Source organism: Cavia porcellus, unplaced genomic scaffold (assembly GCF_034190915.1).
Source record: "Cavia porcellus strain 051 isolate PalLab524CR breed Dunkin Hartley unplaced genomic scaffold, mCavPor4.1 scaffold_10, whole genome shotgun sequence".
NCBI classification, from domain to species: Eukaryota; Metazoa; Chordata; class Mammalia; order Rodentia; family Caviidae; genus Cavia; species Cavia porcellus.
In genome coordinates, this window is record NW_026947493.1 from 72,616,021 (window position 1) to 72,631,028 (window position 15,008).

At 39.1% G+C, this 15,008-nt stretch overlaps 1 protein-coding gene across 5 annotated transcripts in view; it reads right to left on the reverse strand.

The window, feature by feature from the left end:
* Positions 1 to 3,283: 3,283 nt before the first annotated feature.
* Rgs22 (regulator of G protein signaling 22) overlaps positions 3,284 to 15,008 on the reverse strand; it is a 107,292-nt gene continuing 95,567 nt past the window's right edge. For 3 of the 5 annotated variants that reach the window (XM_063257846.1, XM_063257845.1, XM_063257847.1), the window contains 6 exons: positions 12,696 to 12,854; positions 6,114 to 6,206; positions 5,464 to 5,557; positions 5,264 to 5,347; positions 5,022 to 5,073; positions 3,284 to 3,393 (listed from right to left, as the gene is read on the reverse strand). In XM_063257846.1, the coding sequence (XP_063113916.1) occupies positions 5,066 to 5,073; positions 5,264 to 5,347; positions 5,464 to 5,557; positions 6,114 to 6,206; positions 12,696 to 12,854 (438 nt within the window). In that variant the 3' untranslated portion in view covers positions 3,284 to 3,393; positions 5,022 to 5,065. Of the gene's footprint in view, positions 3,394 to 4,304; positions 4,409 to 5,021; positions 5,074 to 5,263; positions 5,348 to 5,463; positions 5,558 to 6,113; positions 6,207 to 12,695; positions 12,855 to 12,961; positions 13,058 to 15,008 lie in introns of those variants that run through there. The other 2 variants (XR_010050306.1, XM_063257849.1) reach the window with 2 other exon arrangements.

Here is a 15,008-nt window from a genome sequence, read left to right on the forward strand (position 1 = left end):
TCTCACCATGGGTTCAGGCTGATCCTGAACTCTCTATGCCTAACCCAGGCTGGCCTCAAAATCACAGCAGTCCTGCTTCAGCCTACTGAATGCTGGGATTACAGGTGTGTGTCACTACACTTGGCTTCCCCCACATTTTCTTGAACTTTATCTCTAGGATTTCTACTATGTTCTCCTGTAAAGACCAAAGGAAAATCTCCTGCCTCTGGCAGCAGGAAGGAGTAAAGTAGCTATTTTGAAATATCCAGTGTTCTGTATTTCTGCACAGAACAGATTTCCTCTAGGGAAACCTAGCAGATGGATTTTACCGAAGCCCAAACGACCTTGGGGAGGGGAAGTGCCCAATTTCGGCTTACTAAAACACTAAGACCTAATGACACAACTACAGAACATTTTCTTCCCATCACAACAGTACGAATAAACTTCAAAAACTTCCAGTTTCCAGAAAAACTCCAAAACAACACAGCACACAAAAAAGGGCATAGCAGAAACTTCAGGCTCTAACAGCACAGTAAGTTCAGCTTAACAATTAACCATGTAACGTAAGACATCCTACAAGAAGCCGGTTCCCTTTACCTGATATAGATTGTCTTATTTTAAACAAAAAATGACAAGGCATGTGCCACAGTCTGAAGAGACAGCAAGCATCAAAAGTAGACTCAGAGATGGCACGGAGACAGCATTATCAGACTAGAAATTTAAAATGATTACTAGTCATATGGTAAGAAGTCTAATAAAAATTTACAATATGCAAGAAGAGATTAAGTCATGTAAGCAAAGAGAAAAAAATTCCCAGAGAAAATCAAATAAAAATAGTAGAAACAGCAGGGCATGGTGGTGCACACCTGAAATCCCAGCACTGTGGAGGCAAAGGTAGGAGGACGGCCATGAGTTTGAGGCCAACCTGGCCTACAAAGTAAATTCAAGGCCTAGCTGAACTACAAAGCAAGACCTTGCCTCAAAAAAAAAAAAAAAAAAAAAAAAAAAAAAAAGTAGAAATAAAAAACCACTATAATATAGATGAAGAAGGCATTTGATGAGGTCATCAATAGACTAGAAACAGCAAAGAATCAGTGCATTTGAAAAGAAAATATAAATTTCTAAAACTGAAATGAAAAGAGAAAAAAGAATTTCCAAGAACTGTGGATCAGTAACCCAAGTTATCAATATGTCTAAAGAAATGCCAGAAGGAAAAGAAAAAAAGAGACAATAAATATTTGAAGCAATAATGACAAAGTCATTCAAAAATAATGATAGACGGGCTGGGGATTTAGCTCAGCGGCATAAGCACTTGCCTTGCAAGCAGGTAGTTGTGAGATCGATCCCCTGGACCGATAAAAAACAACAAAATTAATGATAGACACAAAAACATTCAGATGTCCTGCATTTATCACGCAGGACAAATACCCTCAAATATATACATAGTTATTGTATAGCACTCAGACTGTAGAAAACCCAGAACCCTAAAAAGAAGCCAGGAGGAGCGAGGGGTGGTGGTGGCGGCTTACACTTGCAATATCACCACTGAGAGAGGCTGAAACAAGAGGATCTCAAATTCAAGTTCCATCTGGGCAACTTAATGAAGACCTTTCTCAGAATAAAAAGTAAAACAGGCTGTGGATGTAGCTTAGCAGCAGAACATCCTTGAGTTCAATCCTCAGTACCTTGTTGGGGTAGGAGGAGGCAGGAGTACAGAGAAACAAACATAAGAATTATATTTGACCTTACAAGCCATGTAGATAAGAGGAGACTCAAGGATTTTAAATGTTGAAAGAAAAGGCCACTAACCTAGAATTTCATATTGTGTGAACTTATCTTTCAAAAAAAAAAAGGCAAACAAAAATTGAAAAAGTATGTCTTAAGTAGACCTACCTTGCAAGAAATGTTAAAAGAAGTTTTCCAGAGGTCAGAAAATCACAGAGATCAGAAACTCAGATCCACAAACAGAAAGGTGGAGCACTGGAGAAAGAAAAGATGAAGGTAAATATTTTATTACTCATATTCTTAATTGATCTAACAGATAATTTGTTCAAAATAATAACAGCAACAGTGTATTTGGTAATTGAAATTTATGGGTCAGTGAAATGAATGGGAATACTCTGTTTTAAGGTACCCATATTACCCAAGACCTGTAGTATTATTTGAAAGTGGAACTTCATTAGCTATAATATATATACAGACTGGGGCGATCAAGAAGATGTGAAAAAAGAAGTATAACTGATATGTGAAGAGAGAAGAGACAGTAGAACTACATAAAACAGTTAAAACCACAGAAGGCAGAAGAGTGGAAGACAAGAAAACGTATGGCCACTCAAGTGTACGGATACTGTGAAGGTACTGGAAACCACAGCGTCCCAAAAATTTTAAGTATTCAAAAACCACTGTTTCAGGGAAAAAAAAATTTTTTTTTTTTTTGTCCCAGAAATCAAACTCAGGACCTTGCACTTGCAGGGTGGGCGCTTATGCCTCTGAGCTATATCCCCAGCCTGTGACCTTTGAAGTCCATCTCTCAGATTTCCCCACTTAAAACACATAACTCCTTTGAGAATTTGGAATGAGGTTTGGATTTTGAAAATACCTTCTGGGGTGGTGCAAGACTGGAGTCCACTGTTGCAGTCTGGTAATCTGAGCCTTAACCCTCACAGCTACTGAATCATGAGGACCAGAGCTGACGCTCCGGGTCATTCCTCACCCAGTTTCCCTTCCCTCCAGGACAGATGCAGTTAGGCGTACATACACATTTTCTTCACCAAATGTACCACTTGCGGCACGAAAGAGGACTTGGACCATGTGCTTCACTTTTCTTACTACCTTATCAGTTTGCCTTAGAATGACCCCTGCATCTCTTGCCTCAGAGTCCCTGGGTGTCTGCTAAGGTTGTGATCCCCAGGACCTGCTCCAGAACTACTGAGCCTGGACCTGTGGCAGTGGGTCCAGGAACCTGCATTGCTAGCTAATGTCACATGTGAGTCTTGTGTGTCACACAGAATGAGGACCACTGCTTTACTATCATCCCTTTATAGTTGGGGATGGATGGGAAAAGGCTCCTCCTTCTGTCCTCCTCTCTGGGTCAGTTTACTATAGCCCAAATTACCTGCTTAATATCTGTTAATCAAACACTTGTCTCATGAATGCTCAAGGAATATTTGTTGAAAGATTACCTGAAAAGCATAATATTTTTCTTTAATTATTTTGAGTCTTCTAACTTAGATAGTAGGCATTTTATTCTAAAGTTTAAAAAAGTTATAGTCATGTGTAAAGAATAGTCGTAACTTTAAAACTATAGGAGCAAAACAAGCTAAACTTTATTTAGATGTTGGGCTTGCTCTAATGCAGATCATCAAAATCAGGTACTTAGCTTCTCTTGTTGGTTAAATTATACTTAAAGAATTCCTGAAAAAGAAAAAAAAGGATAAAACATAGCATTTACAGAAAATATACATCCAAAACAACAGTGACAAAAACTTACACTGGGTTGTCACAGGATCAAAAAATTAATGTGGAAATATCACACTGTTTCTCTGGTGTGAGAAATGGGAAGTGTAAATCAGGATCAAAATGTATAATAGATACCGTGGAACAGGAAGAAAATGTTCAAATGGGAAGGGGAACTAGGGAGGGAGAGGGAGAAAGGAAGGAAGGGAAAAGAAAAGGAAAGAGAAAAGAAGGAAAGCATGGATGCAAAGCTTTTGTAAATAAGGAAGAGAAGAGGGGTTGAAGGGAGGAAACTGGAAAAAAAAGAACCTGTACGTTATATCACGTACAGGTACAGATTCCCTACGATGAATGTGATCATTATGTGCACCTATAATGTCCCAATAAACTTAATTTAAAAAAGTGATGTCCTAAATGTTGGGGGTACTGTAAGGGTGGCCTCAGAGGTGAGAGAACTGGCAGAAGGGGAAGGCAGAGTAAATGAAAGAGAAAAAAATGATCAGGTTAAGAACATAGGCCTATGTTATCAAACCCTCCCAGAGAACAAGAAAATTAAGGATCCTGGGAAACCAAATAGCTAGTCTGCAAGATAAAAGATAAAAGGAAGGGGAATTTTAACTAGCTTCAAGAATTTGTGCTGGAAGCCAGGTGTGGTGGCACGTGCCTATAATCCTGGCACTTGGGAGGCTGAGGCAGGAAGATCCCCGTGAGTTTGAAGCCAGCCTGGACTACATAGTGAAACCTTCTCTCAAAAAAACCAAACTAAAAGAAAACAACAATTTTAAAAAGCCCTAAAAAAAAAAACCAAACCAAAAAAAAAAAAAAAAAAAAAAGCAAGAAGAATCAGCACTGGGCATGGTGGTATGTACCTTTAATGCCAGCTTTGGGGAGGCTGAGGCAGGAAGATGGCTGGGAGTTCCAGGCGTGGGCTACACAGGGAGTTCAAGGCCAGCCTAAACTACATAGTGAGACTCTGTTTTAAAAAACAAAATAAGCCTGTTTTAAAAACAAAATAAGGTGTGGTGGTGCACTTGCATAATCCCAGCACTCAGGAGGCTGAGGCAAGAAGATCATTGTGAGTTCGAGGCTAGCCTGAAGTAGATAGGGAAATCCTGTCTCAAAAAAGACAAAAATCCAAAATGAAACACAACAAAACAAAACCAAAAAAGAAAGAATCTGGTCAGTGGTTAGACATCTGTTCTACTATACTACCAACATCCTCTGTCTAGGCTGTATCTGATCAAACTGTGTAAGTGTATCAAAACCTATACGGGAGAAGGCCCCTACTTGATTTTCAGTACCTTCTCACATTTCCTACTTTAAAAACCTGGGATATTCTTCGCACACATTCTTTGTGAAAGAGAAAGAGTAAATAGAAGCAATCAACAAGCCCTCACCAGGGGCATCTGTACTTCTCAGAAGACTGCCATTCAGAGGAACACAAGACATTTTGTTCGTCAGTCCGTCAGTGGGACACAGATGCATGTGGGTGGCAGGCACATGCTTTGGTTTGCAGGTGGTGTGCATGTGTGCATGTGTATTAAAGGGGCCTGGGAGAACTGACCAAAGGTTAAACCAGGACTCACCTTGCACCTATTGGTAGCAGGACATAAACACAGACGTAAGTCTGTCACCACTCTGGAAAAGAGAAGCAGTGTTACGTAAATAATTTAATCTTCTCTCCTTGGCAAGCAGGGACACCAGAGATGAGACAGACAGGACACATACGCAGCCACACACAGTCACGTGCATCCTCTTAAATTGGGGGTCAGTCCCCCAAATTGCACATGGCCTGTTGAGAGGCAAGAAGAAAGAACTAGAGACTTACTCTGGATGGTCAGGGTAGACAAATTTTTCCTCAAAGACATAACTGATCCAGAAGACTTAAAATTATGTGTAAAAGATGGTGTGCCTGAACAAAAGTGAGAGAAATAGAAAAACAGTGCAACAATAATTAGCAAAGTTCTCTAAAATTAATCTGTGATAGAAGATAACAACGTAACTCTGTAAACAAGAAGCAAAAATTACCTATAAGCAACTTTCTTTCTAGGTCCTCTTGGATTTTAAGAAGAATTCTTTCCTGTTCTAAGGCTTCTATATACTTTGAGTAGCACCAGGTTGGCTGCAAAAAAATTTCAAAGTTGATTCTGGAAATTTTTGCCTATGAAACTATGCAATGTGATCAAAATAAATGGTGAATGTTTAAAACATTTTGTTATAGTAAAAGACAGTGTCATTAATCTCTGTCAGAATCCTCCCGTTTGCTTCAAATACATTTATCCCATTTTTCTTTCCACTTTCTGAAGCAGTTCTGGAAGTTCTCTTGTGTGTCTTAAGGTAGAATGATCAAAAAATACAATGAATGCTGCTGCCTGGTGTCACCCAACAGAAAGGCAGCCTCATAAAAGGTGCCCTTACCCACCTTGCTCAATGGATCTGCTGCCCTAAGCCTTCTAGCTCCTCCCCAAAGTCAAAGTGACCATGAGAGGCTTTGAAAGGTGAATGTTTTAAAATGATTCAGGATGAAATTCTTGCATTCTCGGAGGGCTCGAGGACATCCTGTTTCAGTCTCTCCTAGCATTGTAACTTTAGCCCTGTTGCTCTGTCCAGTGCCTGAGTTACTGTGTCCCACTACTCAGTGCTCAGCGAGGAGGGAAGACTAACTGCTTGCCGCTTACCTGTCGGCCATATGCTTGGAGGCCTAGCAAGGATTCACTGACAGGCGTTTTGAGAGTAGACCCCGTAGTACTTGCATATTGTTTGGTTCCAATCTGTAGTTATATTAAATTAAATTATTGAGAAAAAAGACACTGCTGTGGTAATATCAGTTAAGAAGTCATAACATCATATAAAAAAGTTTCACAGTGAATGCTACAGTTGAGATTTTGCTAAGTGACCCTTTGATCTTTTTCTTTTATACTAATATAAAAATACCCAAAAGTAAATGAGATAAATGTTAAGTGCACAAATCACTCCCAAATTTTAGCATACAAAAACATCATTATATCGAGAACAAGTCACCAAGGAGCGGGCCCTCCCTGTGAATCAGTGCCATACCACTGCGGGGACAGTTAGTGCTTTTGTGGACTGTGGAAGAAGAGAACAAGAAGTCACCAGGAAGCAAGCCCTCCCTGCGAGTCAACACCATGTGCAGCCACTGTGGGGAGAGCCAGATGCCAGCCCTTTCTGTCGTGTGGGGGTGGGAAACAAGAAGAGCCAGCCGTCCCCGGCTACAAGTGACCAGCTTGATCCAGATAAATATAGGTTGCAATGACAGCTATTGAGGTAAAATATAGTGTTTAATACTTCACCAACTTAGCAGATCTTGGGCCAGTGGATGAATCATCTATTCAGAGGATAATCGTACAGAGTTTGACATCTAGCATGGATCTCCTTGTGAAGATGGCAGCCTTTATTAATTCCCTATTATCTTGTTTTCAAGCCCTGTATCATTTTCATTGTTTTGCTGGGTTGAGTTTTATTCTGTTTTGTTTTGATTTTATTATATCTAATGGCATGGCAGCTATTTCAAAAATAATAAGATATATTATGGTAACCATTTTGGACTATTATCTTGTTTTAAAGTCCTTTATTGCATTCACAGTTTTATTTTTACTGGTTCTATTCTATTCTGCTCTGTTTTGTTTGATTTTTACTATGTCTAAAGGTATCTATAGCTATTTTGAAGACAACAAGGGGCATTATGAGAACCATTGTTGATTTCGTATTGTTTTGAAGTCCTGTGTCACACTGGTTGGTTTTGACTGGCTTTATTGCATTTTATTTTGCTTGGTTTTATTCTCTTTAAAAATAAAAATAAAAATCACTATAAACATTTTCATAAATATCCATCCCAATTTCTCAGTAGATAAAATGCATAAATAATGATTTATAAATTTTAGTAGTTCCATCTTCTTTATAAGAAGCCAAACTATATGTGCTCTTTTTAAAATCATCTTTTTCTTGGAAAGTCTGAGCTGAAAGTGTTCCTGTATGAATAAATATTGAACTGGAATGTAAGCTGGATCTTTGTATTATTTACTATAATACATTTATTTGTAGAACAGAGTCTGTCACATACGATACACTCTAATATTTGTTGAGTGATGAAATGAATAAATTACATCACCATTTTCAACAGCTGAATGGTCTTATGCACTTAAATATTTGTTGAATGATACAGTGAATAAACTATATCATCATTTTCAACATGAGAGTATGGAATATGCCAGAGATAACAATGCTTCCTACTAGAAATTTAAGTCATTTCCAACTTTATACTATTATAAATGATGGCATGCACATATATTTTGTACATTCTTATGATTCTCTCCTTTAGAATAAGTTTCTAGAAGTGTGTTCACTGATTTAAAAAGAATGACTAACTGCTCTCAGAAAGTACCAGTTAGACTTTCTTCAATAATGTAATAATTTGTTTGCTTTTTCCTCATCTCAACACTGGATATTGCCTGTATTTTCTTCGTTGTCAGTATTCATGTTTTTGGTTACTGGTGAGGCTGGACATTTTTTAATGCTTTTACTCATTTGTATTTCTTTTATGAATTGCTTATTTAATGTTCTTTGTCCAAATTCCTGTTAAGAATATTCATCTTTTCTCTGATTTATTTTTATAACTTACATCATATATTATGTTTCCCGATATATCTTATAACCTGGTTTGTTTTTGCCATTTAAATTTAAATTTTTTTACCTAAATCACAGTGATCATTTGTTAATGCATTTGACACTATTCATTCTAAGTACCTCACATTAAACTAGATATTAAAATATATGAAAATTTTTCATGAGTTTCTTTGTTATAACTTCATTTATTTATTTATGCAGATTCTAGTTAATTCTCAGATTAAAGTAAAAATGTAAGATACATTTGATATTTTTTCAAAAAAAGGGACAATAACTGCTACACTATTATAAGGAGCATTTATTTTATGGCATGCACTGTGCTTTATTACTCCTACTTTGATTTAAGTTGTATTACTACCTTCATTTTACTGAAAAAAAAAACTGTTTGCCAAAGTGAAGTGGTTTTATTACAGGCAACAGAGTTAGAAGTATTATGGGCACTCAGACAGGGCTGGGTCCTTGAAGGAACCAGCGCAGAAGATGAGACACCTTCCAACTGTGGGAGAGACAGACACCTCTGCTGTGGGCCAGACCTCAAGACAAAAGGTAAATCCAATGTATCTAAGGATAAACATCAGGGATTGATAGTCTAACTAGGTCTCTGTCACCTTGAGGAAGCCAGGAGTCACCATCCCCACCCCCTGTAGGGGGGAAGAGTCGCTGCTCTTCAAGCATGCTTGCTTGCTACATAACTTGCTTCCCCATTTGTCCCTAATTTAATCAATTGTACCTGAGCAATTATACTCATAATCTTACTGGTTAGCCATAGTTCTGTCCCACATCAGGCCCATCTTGAGAGTTCCCATGTTTTTCCCACCTTAAACCTGCCTTACTCTGTGATTTTGCTCTTTATATAAAAGTCCTTAGAAAAGATCTTTGGCAACCCACTCAGGGCCCCTTGTGTGTCTCTCAGACAGAAGCTTTCTTTCTCTCAATAAATATATTCTGCCTATAACCTCTGTTGCTCCTAAAATTCATTCTTCAATTTTAGAGAACACGAAATTATACCTGGCATCTAGTAGATTATTTTCATTCCCCTATATCAGTTTGACTAACGTAACAGAACTAATAAATGGTAAGGCCAGGACTCAAAGCCAAACAGTCTCCCTTTAGAGACCATTTTTCTACTCACTGTGCCATAACTGTTTCAAATGATCAAAAATTACTGTCATGGTTTATGTCTGTATCCCCCACGCCTCGTGAGTTTGCATTGTGTATTTGTGATTGGTTCATTGTCTAGTGCTTGGAATTATGCTGTCAGTTCTACACTCACCTAGGGGTGGAGTCAGGATGTGATGTAATGGCAGGAAGAAAGTGTGTCTTTCTCTTTGCTGGTTCTGGCTTGCTGTTTGCAGCTGCCATGAACTGTAGCCCAGCCATTCCCGCCTGCCTTGGAGCCAACTGAGTATGGACTGAAACCTCCAAAAAAACTGTAAGAAATAAACCTTTCCTTTCCCACTTTGGGCTTCAGGTATTTTGTCTCAGCGACGAGCATAAAGTAACTAAGACAGGAATTTGGTACCAAGGTCGTTTGCTGTGACTATATCTGACCATGTTTTTCAAGAGGCTTTGGAAATGGCTTGTGGGTGGAGTTTGGAAAGGTTTGGACATGTCACCTGGATGCACAGAGCTGGAGCAGCTTAGGCTGTTCTGTAGAGGAGATTCTGGTCAGAGCTCAGGAGACCAGAAGGCTGATAGCCTCATGGTAAACACCAGGCTTGGGAGGTTTCTGCTGGGAAGAAGGACTGCATTGGTTGTTGGAATCCACATGATGTGTGTTATGGCTTGGCAGAAAGTTTGTCTGCATTTTGCTCCTGCCCAGAGACTTTGCCTGAGACCGAGACAAAGGGCATGGACTGATTAATCTTGAAAAAGAAATTAAAAAGCAATTGAACATTGAGGCTGTGTCATGGCTATTGTTGGGGCTTTCAGCCAGCTTCATGTTTCAAATCAGGAGCAAAGAGCCCAGCAGGATAATTCACAATGCTGTGAGTTTGGCCAGAAGGAAAATTCCAGGAAGGCTGTGGATTGTAAAGTCAGAGTTGAGATTTTGATTGTTGATGGGAAACAGAGAGATAAGAAAGATGGCCCAGGGGCATCCCAAGAAGTGGGTCCCCATCCTTTGCAGCCTCACGCAAAGGTGAAAGAATTTGCTCAGAGAAAAAAGCTACAGAGTGCCATGCTCCAGAATGGCAACAGAGGCCAAGTGAGGTTCCAGAATGGCGACAGAGGCCACATGAATTTCCAGGATGGTGGCAACACAGAGAAGCTTTTTGTCACAATCAGGAAAACAGCCCTGCAATCCAGGCAACTGACCCCCTACAGCCAAGAGAGAGAAAAGCCTGGCTACTGCTTCAGCTAGCAGCAAACCTTGGTGGCATCCACAAGGTGCTGATTTTAGGTGCAAGGAAAATGCACGAATTCTGAGGGTAAGACAGCTTCCACCTTGATTGCAAAGGGCCTGGGAGGCCAGGCAGTGTGCCCCTGAGAGGGCAATTTGTGAAGATGTAAGGTGCAGTGGAGACCCCAGAAGTTTGGAAAAGCCAGGAATGTGGGTGATCCAAGGAAAGCTGCAAAAAGCGAGCAGAGAGAATTTAAAAGAAAAGCTGCGGGAGTTGAAATCACTGGAAGTGCCGTGGGGGTGGAATTACCCAAGCCTTTTAGAGCTTGCAACCAGATTGCTTTAGATGCTGAGCATGAAACTCTAGGACTTAATGTTTGTCCTTCTGGATGTTGGATTTGCTTTGTTTCCAATGCTTTATATTCCCCCGTTTGTAACTTTTGGAATGGTAATGTTTATCTTGTGCCTTTGCATTTCAGAAATGTTTAACCTTGTTTCGTTTGTACAGGGGCTTACAGTTAAGAGTTTGCCATAGATCTTGGAGGAGCCTTGGACTTTTCAGCAATGCTGAAGCTATTAGGACTTTGGCAATTCTTGGAGGTGGACTAAATGTCTTTTGTATAAAGGATGTACATGAGTCCTGGGGGCCAGGGGTGGAATGTCATGGTTTATGTCTGTGTCCCCCAGGCCTCATGAGTTTGCATTGTGTATTTGTGATTGGTTCATTGTCTAGTGCTTGGAATTATGCTGTCAGTTCTACACCCACCTAGGGGTGGAGTCAGGATGTGATGTAATGGCAGAAAGAAGGTGTGTCTTTCTCTTTGCTGGTTCCAGCTTGCTGTTTGCGCCCAGCCATGCCCACCTGCCTTGGAGCCAACTGAGTGTGGACTGAAATCTCTAAAAAAACTGTAAGAAATAAACCTTTCCTTTCCCACTTTGGGCTTCAGGTATTTTGTCTCAGCAACGAGCATAAAGTAACTAAGACAATTACCTTGTAGTTATTAGTGGAATGGCTTACATAAGGTCTTTTATAGCCATCAGACCATGTCAATATATCCACTATGCATTGTGACAAAGTAACACTACTATCATTAGTTGATAGATAAAATTGAGGCTCAGAGAGTCATGCCCACTATTACCTAGGGAAACCTATGTTTGCAAAGTAACAGTTTTTTCAAAGCATGTTTTGTGTTACAAAAAAGTCATGTTTCCTACATTAATTTTTTCTATACTCACCCATTCATTTCACAGTTTTCCTGTATTCATTTTACTATTCCCACCTGACAGTAACATTTTGAGCAAACACCTGCTACTTTTTGGTCATCCTTCCATTTTCCAAATTAAAATAAATACATGTGTAAAATTTATTATATATATTAAGTCATACCAGTATGTTTATTGTATAAAATGAGAGTATTTAAAAGTAGCTTGGCATGGCAACATGTACCTATAGTCTCAGCATTTGGGAGGCCGAGGCAGGAGAATTACTTGAGTCTTAGAAATCTGAGATGAGAATGGGCAACATAGCAAGACTCACCTCCCCCAAACAGTACTCAAAATGTGAAGTCCTCAGGATTACTCTACAATTGCTTTTCAAATATTGGTATTTTGTACCTAACCCTGTTAGTTGTTACCAATTAACAGGTATGGCTGAATGAGACGGTCAATTAAGGACATATTTCATTTCCATAATCAAGTACAAAATGTATGATACAAACATCTGGGATTTCCTGGTCAAGTGAAGCTAGGCTGACCAGTTTGTGACTTGTAAGTTTCATGATATTTCATACTCTAATTTTAATACTAAAAATGCTGGTATAAGTTATTTGTTCTTTCATTCATTCATTTCTTGTTTTTAACCAATATATAATGATTAACAATTGAGCATGTCTTGGATGCTAGTAGAAGTGTTTATGAAACATAGATGAATAAGGTAGATATAATCTTTGAAGATCTCCATCAGCCAGGACGGCAGATGCATGAACTTAATTATTGGTCAATAAAAGTGTGATTTATGAGAAGAAGGAACATAACTGCAGTGGATACTACTTGTGTGGCCTAAGAGAGCCAAAGGAGCCATCACACAGAAGAGATGATGTGAACTGTAGCCTGAGAGATTCAAAAACAAGTCTGAGATCTCCAGATGATTACTGAAAGGCCACGTAAATCCTTATTTTGTAACTTTTCTAGTAGTTCCTAACCCAAATTCTTCTACAATTCCCACATATAATGTACCTTTTGAAAGTGTGATTAAATCCAAAATAAATTGCCTTACCTTTACAAGTTTTTCATCATCTATGACTGACAATTTCTTTTTTTGCTTATTGTATTCTTGTCTTCTCTCTAAAACACTCATAATTTTTTCATCAGTCAAATTCTTCCTAAATTCACAAAATTGTGGCCAAAATTTAAACAGAACCCCAAAAATTGTCATCTGTGTAAAAGAAAAGTATGTCTCAGGTTAGAATTTTATACAAATGTACCTATTTAAACTCTAATTCACCATAATAATAGATTAAATATTCTATCTTTAATACACACCATGTTTCCTCCAACTTATTGTCTCCAGACTTCTCAGTACAGTTCAGCTCAGCACATGCTTATCATCAATGTTTTTATTACCAATGAGAAGACTTTCTTTAAAAAGAAAAACATACACCAAATACTTAAAAGTCACTTTATTCTTTGTTTCCCTAACCAATTGATTGTATTAATAAAGAATCCATTAGGTCTTTTTTAAATAAGAAATTTATGTTTTCTTTTAAAACCTATACTAGTTGATCTGCCACACACTGCAGTTTATGCAAGTATTCCGAGTATTCAGTTCTTCAAGAGAAACTCCCCCACCCCTTTTTCTTTCTTTTAGAGAAAGGAAATACCATTTTGCCTCTGGAAAAGCTCTTAAACAAAGCTGCAGATCTAAGAATAAATCTCTGAGTAACTTTTAAATGATATAATCTCTCTTTTATGTGAAAGCAAGGAAAGTAACATTTAAAAAGCCAAATGATATCCTAGACAAATGCCTTCTACGAGGACACTTTACATTAAGTGATTAATTGTGATATTTATGGAGATAAGAATGTTGCTCTAATTCCTATGCCAAGTTTTCCCATTAGTTCCAGAGGTATACATTACTTTCAAGGAGGTAGGACTTGCCACATCAAATCAAGTCCAACATCGTGTGACTAGGAATAGCCTCTACCTAATGCTCTGAGGAAAAAAAAAAAAAAAAACAAAAAAACAACTAAACCATCCCATTAGGCTCTAAGTCAAACTGTTAGGGAAAAAGAGGAAAAATTTTGAAGGCAAGTGCTGCAGTGATTGACAGAGTCCTGAAGTGCCATAGTTCATTACTCCTCTTTTCCATACATGAATGTTATTAGTAAATCTAAAATTATTTACTCCCTTTAAAATGCACTTCTATTATTGAATCCTATAGCCTCTTGAGAGCAGATGGTAAAGTCTAAAACCATACTTTATTGGATGAAGCAAGCTTTTAAGAAATGTTCATTTATATTTACCTGCCATATATTTAATTAAGTAAATCCCCCTTTCCAGTGTTAAGGAATCATAGTTATTATGTATTTCTGAAACTTAACTAATACTACTCTTTTATTTACTAAATATTGGCTATCCTCAGTTCTGTTTCCAAAATTCAAGCCATCTCCAACTCTCAAATATAGGTACATATTTACATATGGAAGGCCTAACTCTTGTGAAGTTACCCAATTATGTAGGATACACTGTCTCAGTGGAAGGCATAAAAATGCTCTATTTCAGAGGACTTCTGGGAGAACATGGCAGATAGATAGCAGCAGCTATGGAGGCTCTCTGAGATACCCCACTTAAGAGTCCAGGAATGGTGCGGTGCGAGGAGTCCTAAGGAGGGGAAATGTACCCTGCCCACCCAGGAGCAAACTAAGCTAATAGAAACCAATTGGAAACACAATCCTGGTGCTATAACAGGAACAAGTAAGGTCTCAGAGTGGAAGCTGGAGCCTGCACCGCTGGAAGCCACGATTTGAATTTCCTGCTGCTGCTGCTGCGTCTGAATCGGCATAGCAGGGAGAGAGACGCACAAAAACTCTGAGAGCGGGAACTGGGGAACAGAGTTCAGAGCGGAACTGGCAGGGAGCCCTGCATCGATGTGCAGTGAGTGAGCAGAACAGGGACCCTTCCATAGAGTAGGAGGCTTCAGCCAAGGACATACAGGGACTGGGCAGACTTGCCGGAACAGGACACTGCAGTGACTTTAGTCACATATTCCCCTCTCAAGCGGGATTGGTGGGGAGTGCCTGGCCTGGGTGACACTGCTGACTAAGACCCAGTAAGCTAGCCCAAACCAGGTCCCAGTGCCTGGAGGTGCACCCTAGCAGTGAAGCCTTGGGTAGGTTGACCTGGAGGGGCAGGCCCAGCAGAGGCTGCCCAGGTCTGTGTCTCCCTAGTACACTGTAGTGGGCGGGAACACCTAGCTGGTGCAATTCAAACAAACTGTAAAAGACAAAGAGAAAAAAAAAACTGGGCCTCCTATATACACTTGTATGGAAGGAACATAAAGTATGGGAAGAGGAAGCAACAAGAAAGGGTC